Genomic DNA, 20,075 nt, shown 5'->3' with positions numbered 1-20,075 from the left:
CCAAAGGTTCCGGCGGCGGTTTCTCCACCTACCGTCAAGCGGCCCGCTCGTCGTCTCAGGAGGCCTACAGAGGACGAGGCAAGTCTGGCGGACTCCGCCGTCGTCGCCAAGGAGGTCAAGGCGGCAAAGCCTCGTCCAAGCAGGATTGAACCGACCGTGGGGTCGGGCCCCCACCGAAGCACCCCGGTGGGAGGCCGGCTGGCGAGCTTAGTCAGCGTGTGGGAGTCCATCTCCACCGACCGTTGGGTGCTGGACGCCTTGGCCCGGGGCCACGCGCTCGAGTTTCAAAGAAGGTGTCCACGCGTCCCCCCCCGTGGCCAGGAAAGAACTTCACGTCCCTCAACTTCTCCTGGAGGTAAAGGCGATGCTCAGGAAGGGCGCCATCAAACTCGTCCCAAAGAGGCTTCGGGGCTCCGGAGTGTACTCGAGATACTTCCTCGTGAAGAAGAAGACGGGGGGATGGCGCCCCATCCTGGACCTGCGACGTCTGAACAAGTTCATCAAGGCGCAAAAGTTCCGGATGGTCACCCTCCAGCACGTCCTGGGTCAGCTGGAGGAAGGAGACTTCCTGTCGTCGTTGGATTTGGAGGATGCCTACTTCCATATTCCCATCCTAAAGGGGCACCGAAAATTCCTCAGGTTTGTGGTCCAAGGGCGTCATTACCAGTTCAAAGCCCTCCCCTTCGGTCTACGGTCGGCACCCAGGGTGTTCACCAAGTGCCTCGCACCGGTGGCGGCGCAGCTGCGCCGCGAGGGGATCCACGTCTACCCCTACCTGGACGACTGGCTCATCCGAGCCAAGACGAGGGAGCTCGCCGTGGTTCACACGGCAAGGACCGTCCAACTTCTCACGGACCTGGGATTCTCCGTGAACTACGCCAAATCCCACCTGGTACCCGCGCAAGACGCTCTGTTTCTGGGAGCGAGGCTCAACACAGTGTCCCTTCTGGCCTCCCCGTCGGAGGAGAGGACAGGACCATCCTGGGCAAGGTGCAACGGATGTTGGTGGCCGACGCGGCCAAGGTGAGGTCCATCAAGTCCCTCCTCGGAATGATGTCTTCCTGCATCTACCTCATTCCCATGTGCAGGCTCCGGATGCGCCCGTTGCAGGAGTTCCTGGACGCGCGCTGGATCCAAACGACGGGCAGCTTCGAGGAAAGGATCACACTCGACGAGAGTTTCCGACGAGCGATCCGGTGGTGGGACACCCGCGCGCATCTGACGGCGCGCATGTCCTTCCAGACCCCAGCCCACCAGGAGACAGTGACCACGGATGCCTCCCTGGAAGGGTGGGGAGCGCACACCGAAAATCTACACGCAAGGGGCCTTTGGCTCCCGACGGAGAAATCCTTACATATCAACGTCCTGGAGCTCCGTGCAGTGTTTTGGGCCCTCAGGTCCTTCCTTCCGTCCCTCAAGGGCAAGGTGGTAAGGATCTTCACCGACAACACCACCACCATGTTTTACATCAGAAAACAGGGCGGAACCAGGTCCCCAGCACTGTCCAAGGAGGCGCAGGACCTGTGGCATTGGGCAGTCGCCCAAGGGATGTTTATGGTGCCGTTTCATCTGGCAGGGATAAAAAACACCATCGCCGACTCACTCAGCAGGGAGCTGCGCTCGTGCCACGAGTGGGAACTACGGCAGGATCTAGTGGATCGCCTCTTCCGACGGTGGGGCACACCCCAGATCGACCTGTTCGCGACGGCGACGAACTCCAAGTGCCGGAGGTTCGCCAGCAGGTTTCCCCAGGCGAGGAGCATGGGCGATGCTTTCTCGTTCCCCTGGGAGGGCCTGTTCCTCTACGCGTTCCCTCCTTTGCCACTGCTAATCCGGCTCGTCAACCAGCTCAAGAGGTCACGGTGCAGGATGATCCTCGTCGCACCTGCGTGGCCGAGGCAGATATGGTTCCCGGACCTTCTGGACTTGTCAGCGTCCCCGCCAATCAAGCTGCCGGTGGACGCGGATCTGCTCTCCAGGGAAGGAGGCGCCATCCTCCACCACGACCCGAAATCGCTGAACTTGCAGGCCTGGCTCCTGCAGCGCTAGAGTTTGGAGGATACGACATACCGGCCGACTGCAGAGAGGTTCTTGCAAAGGCCAGGGCGTCCTCGACACTTAAATGCTACGGACACAAATGGAAGAGGTTCTCTGTCTGGTGCCACGCACAGAAGATTAACCCTCTACGGATTACGGCTCCCCAAGTTCTGCCGTACCTGCTGACGCTGGCCAAAGCTGGACTGGCACACGCGTCCATCAAGATTCATCTGGCTGCGATCTCCCGATACACCAGGACCACGGGACGGACGTCCTTGTGGTCTCATCGTCTGGTGAAAGAGTTCATGAAGGGACTGTTCAGATCGTTCCCGCCGGTGAAGGCTCCGGCCCCGGCGTGGGAGCTCAACGTGGTGCTGACCAAGCTCATGGGACCTCCGTTCGAGCCTCTGCACTCGGCCCCGTTGAAGTTTCTGTCGTGGAAGACAGCGTTTCTTGTGGCCATCACCTCCGCACGACGGGTGGGAGAGATCCAGGCCCTTTCCTGCAAGGCCCCGTACTTGACTTTTCACGACACGAGGGTGGTGCTCAGGACGCACCCCTCCTTCATGCCCAAGGTACCGTCGGACTTCCATCTCAACGAACCCTTGGTGTTGCCTGTATTCTTCCCGTCGCCTTCGTCGCCGGCTGAGAGGACTTTGCACTCGCTGGATGTGGCTAGAGCGCTGAAGTTCTACGTGGACCGCACGAAGTGTTTTCGGAAGACGTCACAACTCTTTGTGAACTTTGGACCTGTCAATCAGGGGAAGGCTCTCTCGAAGGCTTCCATTTCCAGATGGCTCTCCGGCTGTATCATGTACTGTCATCGGTTGGCAAACCGACCGCTGCCCGGCCGTCCGAGAGCCCATTCCACCAGAGCGATCGCAGCTACCACGGCGTTCCTTTCTGGTGTGCCCCTGCTGGACATATGCAGGGCTGCTACGTGGAGGTCGACGCACACCTTCACGAAGTTCTACTGCGTCGATCGGGATTCCAGGGAGGAGTCCAGGGTCGGCCAAGCAGTGCTGCGCAACCTGTTCGCCTGAGGTGAGCCTGGTGAGGAGGTAAGATGCTTAATGTTGAGTTTGATGCAATGCTTAATGTTGAGCCTTTGCCACCTCCCGTGGTTGTGCATGTGTGTACTGCTATGTATTCTTTATTCATGAGCATGTGAATCCATGCCAGACCCCATGCTGGAGAAGGAACAAGTTACTTACCTGTAACTGTTGTTCTCCAGCATGGGTCTGGCATGGATTCACATGCGAACCCTCCCGCCTACCCCTCTGCGGCTCTTCACTTGGTCATACTGCCACTTCACGTGCTTCCAAATCTGAAGATGGCTGCCAGAGGCGGTGCTTAGGTAGAGGGCAGTCATTGGCTGTGGTCAGTATGACGCAGAGACCAGTGATTGGTTGTTACTACGAAAGACAGATCAGAAACGAAACTGATACTGGTTTTTTCTTTACCGAGGATTCCCAGCCTGACGACGGGGAATATTCATGAGCATGTGAATCCATGCCAGACCCATGCTGGAGAACAACAGTTACAGGTAAGTAACTTGTTCCTTACTTACGCGCCATCGCGCCCGCCACAATAGGGCGCCTGCAAATACTCTGGCGTTTCCAGCGTCTCTTCAACACCCGAACTCACAACTGCAAGGGAAAAGAGACAGAGAGCTTTTGAAAAGCAGGCAACCGGCATTTACTTACGCATTTCCAAGCGCGTCATTCCAAGACTGTGGCTCGAACTTCGGCTTTCTTCACACCATCTTCTACCTCAAGAGCCCTGCAAGACAAATAGAAAAAGCATTATACAGAGCCCTGTTCCACATTAACGTGCCCACGCACCTAAAGACTGTAAGTACTTAAAAGGTGTCCGGAAACTCACCGTTCGTGCAGTTAACGACGGTAGCAATCCTCTGATGTCAAGAGGCCTACGTTTCACCCAGTGAAGGAACTGGCAACGGCACCCTGCACCAGACGCAGATGGAGAGTCCAGCATTCACCTATCTAAGGTGAGCACGTTGACCTTGGGGCTCCACGGAAAAGCGAGGAATGGAAAGGGAGAGAGATACCCGACAACACCAGATCATTAACCCCATATTCTTTCACCTGCAGATATCTCACTCTTCGAGTTAGACACAGTGCGAAGAGGCTCAGCCCCGGAAGCGAATTGAGTCCTGCACTTCACTTTTCGAGTCACAGACACCATCCTGCCAAGACCGGCGCCTCCGTGGGAATCAGGTGAGCGTTACAGTACCTTGAGTCGAGTTTATTCAATCGTGCCTAAGTGCCCACGCTCATTGCCTCGGTCTTAAGACATAAGCTATTGGTGGCCATCCATGCTTGGATTTCCAGGTATATGTCATTAAGTAGTTTGGAGTCTTGGACGTAACAACCAGTGAGGGGTATGAGGACCTGGATGTCATCTGCGTAGTTGGTATAGATGACACCCAGTTTGTCTAGCCAATCGAATAACCTCTTTGTAACATTTTTATATAGTGTCGGTGTGCAGAGGCTGAAGGTGAGAATACTCTGGTAGCCCGATTTCATAGGAAGGAGTTGACCCTCTCATAGGCATTTGTGGAGAATGCTGGTGAGGTGGTTAGTAAGGATTTGGTTGTCAACGAGGTCGAAGGCCGCTGATAAGTCTAGGAGCAGGAGGATAGCTATCTTACCATTGTCCTTCGCTTCATCCATTTGGATCTTTAAATCCAGGAGCTGTCTCGGTGCCGTGTCTAGGCCTAAAGCCTGATTGTCTAAGGCCAAGAATTTCATTTTCCTGTAAATGCTTCTGAATATGCAAGTAAGCCACTCTGTCTAGGATTTTTAGGAGGAACAGGACGGTGGTGATGGGCCTGTAATTAGTGGGGATATTTGGATCAAGGTTGGGCTTTTTTTAGGAGGGGCATCACCCATGCTTGCGGTTATTAGGTACTTGGTTGGTCGGGAAGGAGGTGTTTATTAGGGTGGTGATGAGTGGGGCTATGTTTTTCGCACCTTCCTTGATGATGGAGGCTGGGCAAATGTCACCTTGGCAGTGAGAGGGTTTAAGGCTTAGTATGATGTCCTCTACTCCCTTTGGCGTTACTTCTGAGAACTTGAAGGGGTCACAGTGATGTGGGATATTGGAGGGAACCGGTAAAGAGTGGGAGGCGTTATGGAGACTAGCCTTCTTGGATTCTAGGATTCTATCTTATTTTTGTAGAAGGGTGATTTTATCAGCCACTGCTTGTTGAATTTTTTTGCACCAGTCAGCATCTTTGATACAATTCTGAGGGAGGTGCTGGGGATTCTAGTTCTTTTAGGATGCTAAAGAGCTCCTTATTACTAGATTTGGCATTGTGGATTCTTGAATTGTAGGCTTCTTTTTTTGTATAGAGGATAGCAGCTTTGTAGATTGCAGAGGCTTACGTGAATGCAATTTTGTTGGTGTTGGTGGGGGATTTCCGCCAGGTGGATTCCACTGATCTTTTGGAGTTTCTAAGGAGTTTTAGTTCTGGGGTGAACCACTTATTGGGGTGAGCGATGGGTTTGGCTTTTTTAAGTTTGGACGGTGCCGCAATATCTAGTGCTGATTTAAGGGCGTTATAGAGGTCTACCAAGTTGTTAGGATCCAGACTCTTGAATTTAGATTAATCAAGGATGTTGTTAATGAGGGGCTGGAGGCTGTCAATGGTAATATTGTTGCAGTTTCTGGTTAGAGATGGGGGAGCTAGGGTGGCCTTAGGTGGGCAAGCTCCTGGGATGGAGAATCTGATGAGCTGATGGTCTGGACCAGACTACTAGGTCATTTAGGAGTGAGGTAATGGAGCAGTTCAAGTCTGACTCCCAATCTAGTGTACAGCCGTAAGAATGAGTGGGGGTTGTGACTCGATGTATAAAACCTAGATGTGTGATTGAATTATCCACAGCTAGGGCCAGAATATCGTTGGGGTTGTGCAGACCTAGGTTGAGGTCTCCTAAAAGGATACTTTGGGACCCAAGTTTGGTGTTGTTGGATAGTAGGTTGGTAATGTCTTCCTCAAAAGAGGGAGAGGGGCCTGTATATAAGGTGCTTGAGTATCGTTTGAGTGGGTGAGAGTGTAAGTTTCACTGACAGGATCTCTGCAGAATGGAAACTGGTAGGGGGTAAGGCTCTGAGGACCAGGTGAGTTTTGGAGATGAAGGCCACTCCTCCACCTTTTCCTGTGCGTCTGTCAGCCCTAATGATGATATAGCCTTCTAGGAGGGCTAGGGAGAGTGCTGGGCCAGCTGCATGGTGTAGCCATGTTTCTGTAATAGCCAAGAAGACAAGGCTGTTGGAAATAATGAGGTCGGCAATCTGTGGCATGGGCTACAAGGGATCTATGGAATAATGTATGTATATTAAAACATTTTAATTATTTTTATCACTGAGGATTCCCAGTCTGACAGGGAATATTCAAGCATGTGAATCTATGAAAGATACCAATGCTGGAGAAATACAGTTACAGGTAAGTAACTAAGACTTACTCCCTAACTTTTGTATTACAGGTTGCCCAGGTCGGGGGGTGGGGAGGGAGATCCTCACTCAGAATTACTTGTCTAAAAAAAGCATTCTGCTACTGTTCATAACTAACCTGCCTTTCTTTCCTATTCTGTGTTGGTTACTCCTTATTTAAGAATTCACCTGCCATTTAAAACTGTCTGCAGTTAGGGAAGTTCTTACTGGATTTAAGTAGTTTGTGGTACCGCATACTGTGTATATATTTACCGTTCTTTGAAGAAGTCTTTCCACATACAAAGGATTATTTATATGTACACTGTTGGTATAAGTAGTCGACCTTATTTTATATAAAGAAGCTGTGTTATCACCCAAGATAGTGTGTGGTCATTCCTTTGTGGGGGCTTTGGGGAAACGCTGCACTAAAGAACCTACCTGCATCACCTCCTGAAAAGCTTATGGCTGGCTGCTTGTCCATAGCTACCAAATTGGGACTTGCTGGGGTATTCTGTGCCTTTACCATAACATTTAGGGGGCATAAGTACAGATACCCCCACCCGCCCCCCCCCCCCCAGTCTTTAACAACATCACGAGATGCTGTGCCAGAGCAACTGCCCAGACATGCCCGGCGCTCCAGTCACACAGACTTTAGTGACGAGAGCGGTGGGTGCACGACCTTCAGTGCAGGCTTTGCCAGCGTGCAAAGACTGTATCTTCAAATGATTTCCACTATCAATTAATTGGTGCCAATTGTCAAGATTCCTCATTCATTAAGGAGGTCCTGCCACAGGAGTTACAGCAACCACTTCGGTGCATCCAGCTCCTTGTCCGCACCCGGCATCCAGGCCGCAGTCACCAGTGTTTGCAACACCCTTCACCCGCTTCGCTGCCACCCGCTGTGTCCCAGAAGAAAACGATGAACTTTTTGTGGCAGGATCACACTCCGTGTGACTGCGGAAAAAAGGAACTGCTATGAAATCGCACGGGCAGCTCCAAGCATATATAAAGGACATTTCTGGCATGTGATCGTGCCAAGAATGATGAGGAATTGGTGAAAGGAATTTATCCATTCAAATTTATTTTACTACTCATGGTGAACCATTTACTTGTGGTATATAGTGCCCTGTTCTCCACACACACTGACTATTGTGGTAGGGAGCTGGCAGTAGCCAGGTCCTGTGCAAGGCCTATTGCAACGCATATACCCCATCATTTTTTTTCATCTATAATGCTGCTTCACTTTCTGCTCACATTCGTACCCTGGCAACAAATATGGAGGCAAGGGACCTATGGACTGAGTACATTAGTTGCTACACTGAGGAGCTTGTACTCTGTTTTCTATCTCACCATCTTTCTAATGCAGAAAACTATACATAGACTTGATAAGGGATTGGGCATATTACTTATTGAAGGGAAAGTAATAGTTATTTGGCTGTTGCTTATGGTGTGTCATGAGGGACGGGCTGTCTTCTATAGCACATCTTTCTTTGATGTGGCATGTCTTAATTTGACGATTCTCTTTAAGAGAAACTACTGTTATGGTTATATTCTTTGAAACCTGCTTATTTTAGAAATGTCATTTTCTGTCCTTGCAACATACAACATTGTTAGCTTTACTTTGATTATGCAGTATTTGTTCTAATATTTAAGTTTTAATCTCTGTTGCACATTATAGTTAATGTGCAATAGCCAAGGGCTCTACTTCCTTATTGTTAACCCTTCATGCTCTTCTAGACATTTTTGGATCTGGAGATGGCCCACTTTGTCGAGGATCTTGAGCAAAAAGGGTACGGTGGTGATGGGGCGATAGTTGGTTGGAATTAGCGGATCTAGAGTTTGTTTTTTTAGTAGTGGGAGCACCCATGATTAAGATTAGCTGGGACAGTTCCTGAGGAGAATGAGGCATTAATCAGTTTGGTGATGAACGGCGCAAGGTCTCTTGTCGTGTCTTTGATGAGCTGAGCCGGACAGAGGTCACCCTGGCAGTTGGAGGGCTTGGGTGATAGAATTACTTTCTCAGCCTCAGGGGTAGAAATTTTGGAGCAGTAGAAACGGGGGGGGGGGGGTTAGGTTAGAGTGTCTTTGGGCAGGGCATTGGCGGCGGTGTGGTTAGGTGGGTGGTTGATGGATTTTTGTTTTTTTAGATATTTTATTTTGAAGGGTAGTTATTTTATTTGTTAGGGCCTGTTGTATATCAGAGTACCACGTTTTGTCCTTGGTGCAAATTTCAGGTGTGGTGATGGGGGGGATTCAAGTTCTTTGAGGATGGAAAATAGTTATTTGGTGCTGGAGTTGGCCCTAGAGATGCGTTTGTTGTAGGAGTTGCGTTTTGCAAGGAAGATCTCTTTTTTTGAATTGCAATGAAATCTGAGTTTTATTTGGTAGGCGGTGGTTGGGAGGAGTCTCCATGTAGTTTCACAGCTCCTTTTTAGAAGTCTAAGTTCCTTGAGTTGGGCAGTGAACCATTTATTGAGGTGTGCTTTAGGTTTGCTAGATCTGAGTTTCAGGGGTGCAATGCTGTCCAGTGTGGTTAGCATTATTTTGTTGTATTCCTTCACAAGTATGCTTGGGTCAAGGTTGTCTAATCGATTTTAAGGTGGGTAGGATAGCTGGTATTACAGTATCTGTGGTTATGTTTATTTCTGGTTGGACAAGGTGTGGGGGGGCGGTGGGTATAGTAGGCAAGAGTGGTCTAGTAGTGAGAGAGAAGGACAGGAGAAAATGGTCAGTCCAGGGATAGGGCATAATAGCAGTAATCTTGGCTGTGCATTTGTATTCTGCCACCCAGTGCAAGGTTCTTCCTTTAGCGTGAGTGGGCTCATTAACTTTTTGGGATAGTCCTAGTTCAGATAGTGATTTGTATATAATTGTGGCCTGTTTTTCAAGGGGGTCATTAAAACCTAGGTTGAAGTCGCCTAGGACTAGTTGTTGGGACGTAGTTTTAAGATTGTCTGAGATGAGGGTAAGGATGTCCTCCTCAAAGGTTCCAATGGGCCCGGGAGGTCTGTAAATGGGATGGATTGTTAGTGTTTGGGAGTCATAGGGTGTTTAGCTGTGAGGGGTTTCACAAGAGAGTAAGTTATGGTTTTGGGCAAGTCTCATAGCGAGAGAGGATTTAGCGATAATGGCAATTCCTCCACCTCGTGCATTTACTCTATCCTGTCTAATTATAGTGTAACCATCCAGGACAGCTACGTGATGGCTAGGAAGTCAAGATTGTTAGTTATTATTAGGTCGGCAATGTCTGTAGCATGTGCTGTTAAAGACCTTGTGTTTATTAGTGCTGCTTTAATTTCAGGAGCAGGTTGAGATTTGGTAATGGTGGAAGGTGATGGCTGTTGGTGGGGGCTTTTGGAATTATTAGCGATGTCTGGTTTAGTGGCAATATGGTCTAGATGAGTGATCTTAGTATTTGTCTCATTGGGTGTTTTGTGAGTAGAGTGGGGGCTAATTCTAATGTTGACAGGAGGTAATGATCTAGCAAGTGGGTCGTGTAGTCCCATCACCACCGTACCCTTTCTGCTCAAGATCCTCGAGTGGCCTATCTCCAGATCCAACAATTTCTGGAAGAGCATAAACTCGGAGCTCCTCAATCAGGTTTCCGACCCCAACACGGAAGAGAGACGGCCCTTATTGACCTGAAAGCACAGGTAGATGGAGCTGAGAGACAAAGGGAAAACAGCCCTCTTTTTACTATTAGACCTCTCAGCTGCATTCAACCTGGTAGACCACAAGGTCCTCTGCAGACACCTAGACACGGCTGCCAACATTTCTAAAGAGGCAATCATCTGGATTGAGTCCTTCTTGAGTGACAGAACTATGAGGGTCTTCTCGCCCTCAGCGGCAGCAGACCCTATCCCCATCACATGCAGTGTTCTCCAAGGATCTTGCATCTCCCCCACCTTGTACAACATTTTCACCAAGCCCTTCTTTGATGATCTGGATTCTCTTGGTATCATCTACACTAACTATGCAGATGATATTCAGATTCTTCTCCCACTTTCCAGGGATTACGAAGAGGATTTGGCCTTGGTGAACAGGGTGTATCTCATCATCCAGGCATGGATGGCCATTCTGAATGATGAAAAAACGGAACTCATCATACTGGGCACACACGCTAACATAAAAAAACTAGAACTGAACTACACATCATTCATCATCGATTGCAATGTTATTAGGGTGGCCAAAGAGGTGAAAACACTTGGGTTCTACCTTGACTCCACCTTATCCTTTACTAAACAAGTTAACGCCGTGGCCTCAGCCATGGCATACACGTGCAAGCTGATTAGAACGCGCAAACCCTTTATATCAGATGATAATTGCATTACCCTAGCCAGAGCCTTGATCTTATCTAGGCTCGCCTACAGTAATGCATTATATATTGGCGCCAACAAAGCTATCACCCAAAAAATCCAGATTCTTCAGAACAACGCCCTTTGAGCGGCAGTAGGTGTGTCCAAAAGGTGCCACATCTCCGCCATAAGGCGTCAAAACAATTGGCTTTCCACTCAACAAAATCAACTTAAAAACCGCCTCCTTGACACATAAGGCATTGGACAACGCTGCCCCCAGTTAACTTTTAAAGAGTCCAAAGAAGAATCTCCACGAGACCCACAAGATTGACCAATGCCAACTGCATTAACATTCCTAGATTCAGACTAACCCAGATCGGTGGGAACAGCTTCCAGGTCAAAGTGGCCCACCTTTGGAACTCCCTACCACACCATCTCAGGGCGGATCAATCCTACACCAGGTTTAGACTTGGTTATATCAACTGGCTCAAGGCAAATGATAACTAATCAAGAACATACCTGTGTAGATTTTTCTTTGTATATTTGCCATGTCTATCTTTTTTTGTAAAGCATACCTATGTAACCAGTTATGCCTTTTCTTTGCACTATTTTGTATTATATTTTCTGTGTATAACTATGTAACTTGTAAATTGAGCTTTGCATTGTCTGTACTGCTTGCGCCCTGATACCCCCGGGTCCGGTGCGCATCATATAAATGAATAAACTAAACAAAATTGGTCTTTAGCTTTGTCAGAGAATGTAATGCTTATTAGAAAATTCTATTGGTTTCCTTTGCAGAGTCTGTATTGTGCCCACCCTTGCCCCCTTCAATGGCCTCTGTTCCTGATACTGCCATGGTCCAAACTAGTGAAGAACCTTAGGATGTAGACTTGGCTGGGTTATCTGAATTTCTAGTTTGTGTGTCATGCTTTTTGTGCAGCATTTTGAACCCGATCTGGTGTGCCCCTCACCACCACTACTGCACTTTTGTGAAAGTTGCTATTGAGTGGCTCTTGCCAAGGATTGATCTTTTTTCTGGTTCATATAACTTTATTTACTTTATTTTCAGTACTACGTTTCCAATTAATGTGCAAATGCATCTTTGTGCAGGATATGTTTAGTTTGTAGCTTCATTGTAAAGCAAGAATTAAAGAAGTGAAATAATGCGATTACTTTTTTATTTATTCATATGCGTTGCACATAGATTTAGTGGGCTTTGTGTGCATATCTCAAAACCTCATCTGAAGCTTAATCCAACTTCCATTTTCTGCTACAGTAGAATCTGTGAAATACGGCAATGTCTGAGTTTATAAATATGCTTTGATTATTTTACTTTGATTCTTGATTAAAGTATTTTCTTCACTTTATTAGGTGGATCAAATGAACAAAATTGTTGAAGTCTTGGGGGTACCAACTAGTCACATTCTTGACCAAGCACCGAAAGCAAAAAAATTCTTTGAGAAGTCAACAGACAGCACATGGAACCTAAAGAAGACCAAAGATGGAAAACGAGTATGTTGACTTTTTTAACAAAATGGCATTCATCCAATGTGAGCTCTGAAGTAAAACGTGTTTTCAACAAATCATGAGATCCTGCAGAGAGATGCACTTTATAACGCAAAAACAAGTTTATTGAGCAAACTTTTAATTGCCTTGGAGGCATTTTTGTAGTCTTAAAAAGCTAACCTGTAAACAAATACGCCCTCTTAAAGTTATCCTATATGTAAGATCTTATGGGGCTGATTCACAAGTCATCGGTAGTAACTGACATGCTTGTCTCTTTCCAGAAGTAAATTAGCAGGCATTCAGAACAACCTTGGTGACTTATTGAATTGTAAAGGATCCTTTGTGGTTACTATCTTTTTAACCTGTACATCAGGCCTGTATTGTTTAAGTGGGAGTAAGCAGAACCTTCAGTGATTCCTTAGCCCTTAAGGTTTTAATGTAACAAGGTGAAAATATTTCTCAAAGGTAAGAATTTCTGCACCAACTCGGCATTCTAAATGCCGAAGTCCTCGTTTACTAAATATTCTAAAATTTCTGCAATGATTTCAAACCATGTCATTTTGTAAATGTTTTTTTCTTCTTCATTTGGTCGGGTTCTTTTAAATATTTTTATTTGGTGTTAAGTTCTCTTTTTTTTTTCCTCCCCAGTCTCCCATTCAGTGTGGTCAAAAAGCAACTTTCTAAAGGTTCACTTATTTAGTTTAATTACATTTTGCCATAACATAGTCAACATAATGGGGCCTTATGTTCAAAAACTGTTACCGTTAAAAATAACGCACTCCTGTGTCTCATAGGATACCGGAACCTTTAACACCGAAAAACTGAGCTTACCCTTAAAATTTAGTACAGCGCACAGGGGCGTGGCAGCAGCCCTTAGACCCTGAGCGCCTCACCCCAGTCCCTTTTTCTGCACGGATGGTGTCGGACCTTGCAGCTAGGCGCAGGGACCTTTTCAGCTCTCTGCATGCTCCCCGTTCTTTGCTTTTTGGTCTTCAACTTCCTTTGGTGACTTACCTCACCCAGCACATGTCGGCTGCAGGAGTATTCACAAGATGCGCATCCTGCAACCGCTGGTTCCTGGCTTCGGACCCTCATGCGCTCTGTCTTGAGTGCCTGGAGCCTGACCACCGATGGGACGAGTGAGTGGCTTGCAGCGCTCTCGGCCACTGAGCCTTCAAGGATCGTCTTGCTCACTGGAGGGAATCTTCCATTCTTCTCCTACCTGTCATCTTGGAGTTTGTTGCCAGGACCCGACGTCAAGACAAGGTAGGTCCTTGGTTTTGCAAGGCCTCTCAGCAAGGGCACTCCTTCCTGGGGGTTTCCACTGGGAATAGGAGTTTTGTTCTGGTTCTGGCAGGCCCAAGGCAGTTTACCGGCTCCCAAGCCAAGGGGCTTTTCTGGGCAGTCCACAGAGGGATGATCCAGCTCGTCCTTTTCTGCACCAGGATGCAAAGGATTGTCGGGTTCTGCTTCCAGGATTCAGAAGTACATTTCAAAATGACAACCAGCTCCATTGCCAAGGGCGCCCAGCCTATCGGAGCCATCTCAGCGGTCGCTCCTGTTTCAGGATCTAGGGACAAGGAGTGCCCTTCCATGTCTGAGGCAGCACATGGTGCATGGCCTGCGTGCCCTCCCTCCAGGGTCTGGCACCGGGCCCAAAGATGTCAGACAAACAAGCGATACAGCCTGCGAGGCCTGTGGCCATCTTGGATTTGGACTTGGGGCTCTCCCAGGTCCTTCGCCTACAGAGTGGGCCCTGCAAGAAGGTTCCAGTCCTCTTCCCTCGAATTGGCGGCAGGCCCTATGGTACAGGTGGATGGTCTCAGCAGGGTTATAGCTCCCCCTTCTCAGCCTTATGGGTACACACCCCAGGCTCCTACGCACTTCAATCAGGAAAGGAGTCCTAGCGCGGCTAAAGGCCATGCACCTCGTGTTGCGGCTGCATGCGAAGATCACTTCTTGGAGCGATTCCTCCTCCTCATGCGCTCCCCCAGATGACTGGTGGTCTCAAGGGCATCATCAAGGGGGTTATACCTCCACTGGGCCCTTCTCTGGTCCGCCTGGCAGTATCAGTGCGGCAGCCCATTCTCCTCCAGTCTAGGCCCTGCCTGTACTTCCAAGTAGTCCTCCTGTACCGCCGCCTCCTCCCCTGCAGTCGCATGTTCATACCCTGCCACCTTCAGGTGCTGATTACAGGGGACACCCCCTCTGGCTCCTGTTTCCCAGGACCCAGACTCCCCACAATCTGGGGGCAAAAAAGGGAGGGGCGGGGCAATAGCGAAGCGCACAAGACGAAGAGTCTTCAGCGTCAGTGAAGGTGTTTCACGACAGTCTACAGGGCCTAGCAGAATAAGTTGTTGGGTGGGGCCGAGGTACCCCATCCAGAGCAGGCCCCCCAGGAGTCAGCGCTGTAGGCGGAGGTTCTGGCCTAGCGCGGCGCAAGCCATTCGGGCATTCTTCTTCAGAAAGATGTCTTGTCGAGAGAAGTATGGGAAAAGACCAGGGCCAACGCCCAGTTCAACAAGAAGTTGGGTAGCTGGTTTCAGCTTTTAGATGGAGAGCCATTCCCCCTGACCTCCCACGCTCAACTACACTCTTCTTTTGTGGCAGCGGCTTCCTTGTACTCCAGATCCTGGGCTGGGGCTGCCTCCAGTTGTCTTTCCAAGGCCCTTGAGTCTTTTGGCAAGCATTGGGCTGCTCTTGCAACAGGCAGACGGCCTCCTAGCTGCAGCGAGCCAGAAGCTGTTGTGAGAAATTGCAGAGTTCCTGCCTGATCAACCTCTGGAAAGACGAGCCTCTTTCAAAGCCAGTCTGGCGGAGGCCCGGTTGCGCTGGACCTCATGGAGCCTTTGGTCTCCCGAATCAACAAAGCCAGGAGAGGCCTGTGCCTGGGGGTCGAGATGAAGCTGACGACGTGGATGCATGGCACTAAATTCTCTTCCTATGTGCAGGTGAGGTTGCTGGATCTTCCTTTTGATGGGACTGAGCTTTTTAATTCATCCATTGATGTCGAGCTGGCAAAAAAGAAGACCTCTACGCAGACTGCCAACTCCATGGCTATTCTGAACAAACCAGGGCAGAAATCCTTCCCGCAGACCCAGGGCAGGACTGACTTCAAACCCGTTCCTTCAGCAGCTTCAAGGGGTTTCGGATTGCTGTGCAAGGCGACCATACTGGTCCACCAGTGACCACAGGAAGCAGCAGAGGGGAGTGTACTTTTTTCCCACTCCGCCTCCACTGCTCCCACCTCAGGCACCATATGCAGACAGTGGAGCCAGTGCCTCAGTCTAACGGGGGCTTTGGCTTCTACTACAGGATTTTTGCAGTACCCAATAGGAACCAGGCTGGACTGAGGGTAGTCCTGGACCGGTCTTTCCTCAACTTATCTTTAACACTCGAGCGCTTCAAGATGATTACCCCAGCGCGCATAGCCAAGTCTCTATGCACAGGGGACTGGATGTGTTTCCTAGACCACAAGTATGCATACCTTCATGTTCCTATCTACCAGCCGCATCAGAAGTTTCTGCGATTCACGATTGTCGTACCACTTCAGTACAAGGTGCTCCCCTTCGGCATCAACTTGGCTCCTCGTGTGTTCATGAAGCTGATGAATGCGATGTCATGCCTCCTCCACTTGGAGGGCAATCACTTGTACGCTTATCTGGATGATGGCTGGCAGACATTCTGCACCAGCCGGCTTCTCCCTCAACCTGCAGAAGTCGCAGCCGACTTCCACTCACGACATGGTGTGTGTTGGTGTGGATTGAGACACGGTGGCGCAGCAGGTGTTCCCCACGCCAGCGAGACTCCTCAATCTCTGCAAGGCGATGGGGCACTTTTTGGCCAACTCGATCACCTTGGCTACTATATCCAGGTATATGAGCAAGTGGACCAGATTTTGCCATTGTGGTCGTTAAGAGGCTGGACGACATGCTGGCCATCTCCATGCATTTGGCCCTCTGGCGTTCAGATGGGTACTTGCCACATCTATTTGGTGGCCATCGGGGCCTACATGAATTCCTTAGAGCACATACTCATACGTCCCATCCCCTTTCCTCCATCCTGTATGGGCGTCCCTCCCTAGGGACTGGACCAGAACCTTTTCCACCCAAAAAATAACACTTTCCCTTTAAATGTATAGGCGTGTGGCCTTGGGAGAATGCGCTCCCCTAACCCTGCCCACCGGCGCCACACTTCAGTCCTCTTTTCCATGTCGACTGGAGCAGACCGCTTTCACCAGTGCTCCTGGGTGATGCCTCAAGCCTTGTAATTCCATAAGCTTTCCCTAATAAGTTTTTTTTTAATTTTGAGGTTTTGGGAACACCTTCCACCGGTGCCCTAGTTTGTCCCCAGCGCATGTTGTCCACATGGCTGGCTTCAGCAGGTGCCCTTCGTGCGATGGTTCCTTTCCCACCTCGGAACCACACGCACTCTGCTTCCGGTGCCTTGGAGAACACCATCAATGGGAAGGCTGCTCAGTGTGCAATGGTCTCACGCCCGGTCCCTCAGAAACAAGCTTGCCCGGTGGAGAGAGTTGTTCTCCAAGACTCTGCTGGAGAGCATTAAGGAATACATATTCAGGAACACCAATAAGGCAAGCGTACTCTTCTCAAAAGCACCCTGCAGGGGTGACTCCTTCCTGGGGAAGCCTGCTGATGGAAGGGGTCAGTCGGACCTTCGCACTGGCAGCAAAGGCACTGAGGCTCTTGTAGCTACTGGCCTAATGGCTGAAGGGGTCTAAGGGCCCCATCTGTTCCGCCGCGGAGCCTTCCGGCTCTGGTACCAGGACTCATCCCGAGGGGCTCAGCTCTCTTGCCAGGCACACGCCTAAGGGGGAGGGGGCTCCTACATGTTGTGCAGACAGCATTGTAGCGGCCCTATGGCTGAGGGCCAACTGCCTTCTGGGCCTACGCCTGAGGTGGAGGGTGGGGTAGATCGGTTGCATTCAGGCATGCAAGCCGTGCTCAGGTCTGCGCCCTCCATGGTTCCACGTGAGGAAGGCACAGACAAAATGTCGCGCGCAGACAAGATGGTGCCCAGGACAGAAGCCCGCCAACAGGGCGAACCGCAAAGGCTGCAAGCCTACGGCCAGGGCGGATAAGGGTCCTATGACTCTGGTTACGTGGACCACTTAAAACCAGACTTTCACGGGTCAAGCACGGGACCATGAGGGCATGTACTCGCTAGGTGGGGGCAGACAACAGGCCATTACTTCACCGCAGCCAGTGCATGATCGCACCCAGCGTGTTTGCGAGGATCATTGCTTCCAGTTTTTGACCTTTATGCAGTCCCCGCAGATGAGGGAACATCCTTAAATCATTCTTGAGATACTGCCGTCCACACCGACATCACAGCCGGTGCTTCCGCAGCCTGTACATCGTCCACCACGACCGTTGCCCATGCCTCCGGGAGTTGCGGTTGCAGTGCCTACACCTCCAGTTCCAGTGCTTGGGCCAACTCCAGCAGCAGAACTAACGCCTGCAGACCCAGGGACCCCATCTAACACCGATTAGGAGCAGCAGGACACTTCTTCTTCAGCGAGGGCCTTCCATGATAGGATCATTGACCTAGCTGAATACCTGGGCATACCTCAGCACCAGAAGGAGCTGGCGGAGTCGAGGATACTGCCGAAAGTACTTGCCATCAGTGCAGAATAAAGATCTACCTCCCACTGCAGAAGGAAGTGGATGCTCTGGCGAAGAAGGGATGACTCGAGCTCCACGTCTCTCAGCCAATAAATAAAAGGCTGGTTGCAAAATTCAGTCAGGTGGAGGGCGACACTCTGCTCTTATCAGTTTACCCCCAGCCACTGTCGTCGGTTATTGCGGTTGCCTCTATAAACGCCATGCTTCAGACCTCTGCCACAAGGACTTCAACTTCAGCACTACTGGGCAAGGGAGAAGAAATGTTTGAGGCCTACGGGAAGGTGTACTGGAATGCACGGCTTCACCTCAGGCAGGTCAACGCTGATGTCATCCTGGCAGCTGCTAACCAATGGCTGTGGAGGGAAATTGCAGACTTCCTCCTGGATATTTCAGCCCACATACAAGCCTCTTTCAAGGCAGGACTCGTCTAAGTGAAACTTCTGGCACAGGAGATCATGCAAGCCACAGTGGCGCACATAGATACCGCTAGCAGGGCAATCTGTGTGGCGACTGACATGCGAAGGAAGACATGGCTGAAGGCGACCAGATTCAACCCTGATGTTCAGGACAGAATCCTAGATCTGCCTTTCTAGGGAGTTGAATTGTTCCACTGACTAGGAACTTGATAACAAAGACTAGCTCGCAGATGGCCAAGTATCTGGCCATTCTCACCAAGCCAGCAGCCAAAACCTTCTCACAGGGCCACTCTTGATCAGACAAAGAATGATCCTTTGGCGGTTTCTGGGGTTTCCAGGACCACCAGGCCAGGCAACCAGACAGGTCGCCCAGCCAGAAGTCCTCGCACAAGGGCTTTTTTTCAGTCCCCCTCCCTGTCATCTGCCTCAGATCCAAAAAAGCAATACCGGCTCTTATCAGACCTACAGTACCCCAGTCAGGGGCAGACTGGCCCTGCACGGTCAAGCTTGGCACTCGCGTTTTACTAACTTGTGGGTGATTCCGGTAGTCTCCACAGGCTTCCAGCTTTCCCTGTGCGTCCCCCCCCCTTTCATCCCACAGATCAGGACTCCTTCACTCTTAGCAGAGATACATTTCCTTGTGGGAGGAAGGTGGTGGAATATGTTACTCTCCCTCAGCAGGGTCAGGGCTTTTACTCGTGCATCTTTCCCATTCAAAAGAATCAGGTGGGCATGCAAGTGGTCCTAGATATTTAATTCCTGTATCTGTACCTAAAATCTGCAGAAATTCAAAATGGTGACACCAGATCTTATAGCTGATGGGCTGTGCGGTGGGGACTGAACGTGCTCCCTGGACCTGAAGGATACATTTTGCATGTCCCCATAGTGCGGTCTCATCAGCCTTCTTTGGGTGCCGGGTCATGGGGTTGCACTTTCAATACAGGGTGCTACCGTTTGGCTTGAATTCAGCGCTGATGTTATTCCCAAGACTGAACTCGATGGCGGCCCTACTCAGGTCAGAGGGCCTCTATGTATATCCTTACCTCCACGACTGGTTAGTCTGAGGGGCTGAGGGGTGTCCCCGGAGCAAGTGAAGTACTCGGTGACCAGACTCATGACTACACTGTACGAACTGGGGTTCTTAATCAACTTCCAGACGTCTCAGCTCTGCCCTACACAAACCCTGGTGTTTTTGGGGCTGCTGTGGGATACTCCAAAGCAGAATGTGCTTCCCACGGGCAGAAGGTGGCAGCGATCCAATTCTTCCTTTGCTCACTTCCTGAGCAGAACAGTAACAATAGCCTGGTGGTACCAGCACCTGCTGGGAGTACTTGCGGCATGCATTCTGGCGATCCCTTACACCAGGCTGCGAATGAGGAGGCTGTAGCTTCATTTTCCGGTATCCTGGGACCAGGAGTCTGGTCATTAAGGAGCCCTGGTCACTTTACCGGCTCACCTACAGCAGGAAATCACATGGTGGGGGCAGGAGGCAAACCTCAGGGTGGGCAGAACATTCAGGCCCCCCTCTCTCGGATCATACCATAACTACGGACGCCTCACTGAACAGGTGGTGCGCTACCCTGGGGGACGTATTCTGTGCATGATCTGTGGTCTCGGACAAACAAAATCACATAAACTGGCTGGAAATGATGGCCATTTGGCTTGCACTTGAGGCATTTCTTGCGCTCATCAGGAGCAGTGCACTTTGCATTCGGACT

At 50.0% G+C, this 20,075-nt stretch overlaps 1 protein-coding gene across 4 annotated transcripts in view; it reads left to right on the top strand.

Moving 5' to 3' along the window:
- The window catches only part of DYRK1A (dual specificity tyrosine phosphorylation regulated kinase 1A), a 1,390,196-nt gene that overhangs the window by 1,094,926 nt on the left and 275,195 nt on the right, over positions 1 to 20,075 (top strand). For all 4 annotated transcript variants that reach the window (XM_069636083.1, XM_069636082.1, XM_069636084.1 and 1 more), the window contains one exon: positions 12,162 to 12,302. In XM_069636083.1, coding sequence (XP_069492184.1) covers positions 12,162 to 12,302 — 141 coding nt within the window. The remainder of the gene's footprint in view (positions 1 to 12,161; positions 12,303 to 20,075) is intronic.

Source organism: Ambystoma mexicanum, chromosome 7p, assembly GCF_040938575.1.
Source record: "Ambystoma mexicanum isolate Mex_15411 chromosome 7p, UKY_AmexF1_1, whole genome shotgun sequence".
Classification (NCBI taxonomy): Eukaryota; Metazoa; Chordata; class Amphibia; order Caudata; family Ambystomatidae; genus Ambystoma; species Ambystoma mexicanum.
Note: the sequence above shows the minus strand (reverse complement) of the source record. Positions and strands in the feature narration are given on the sequence as shown.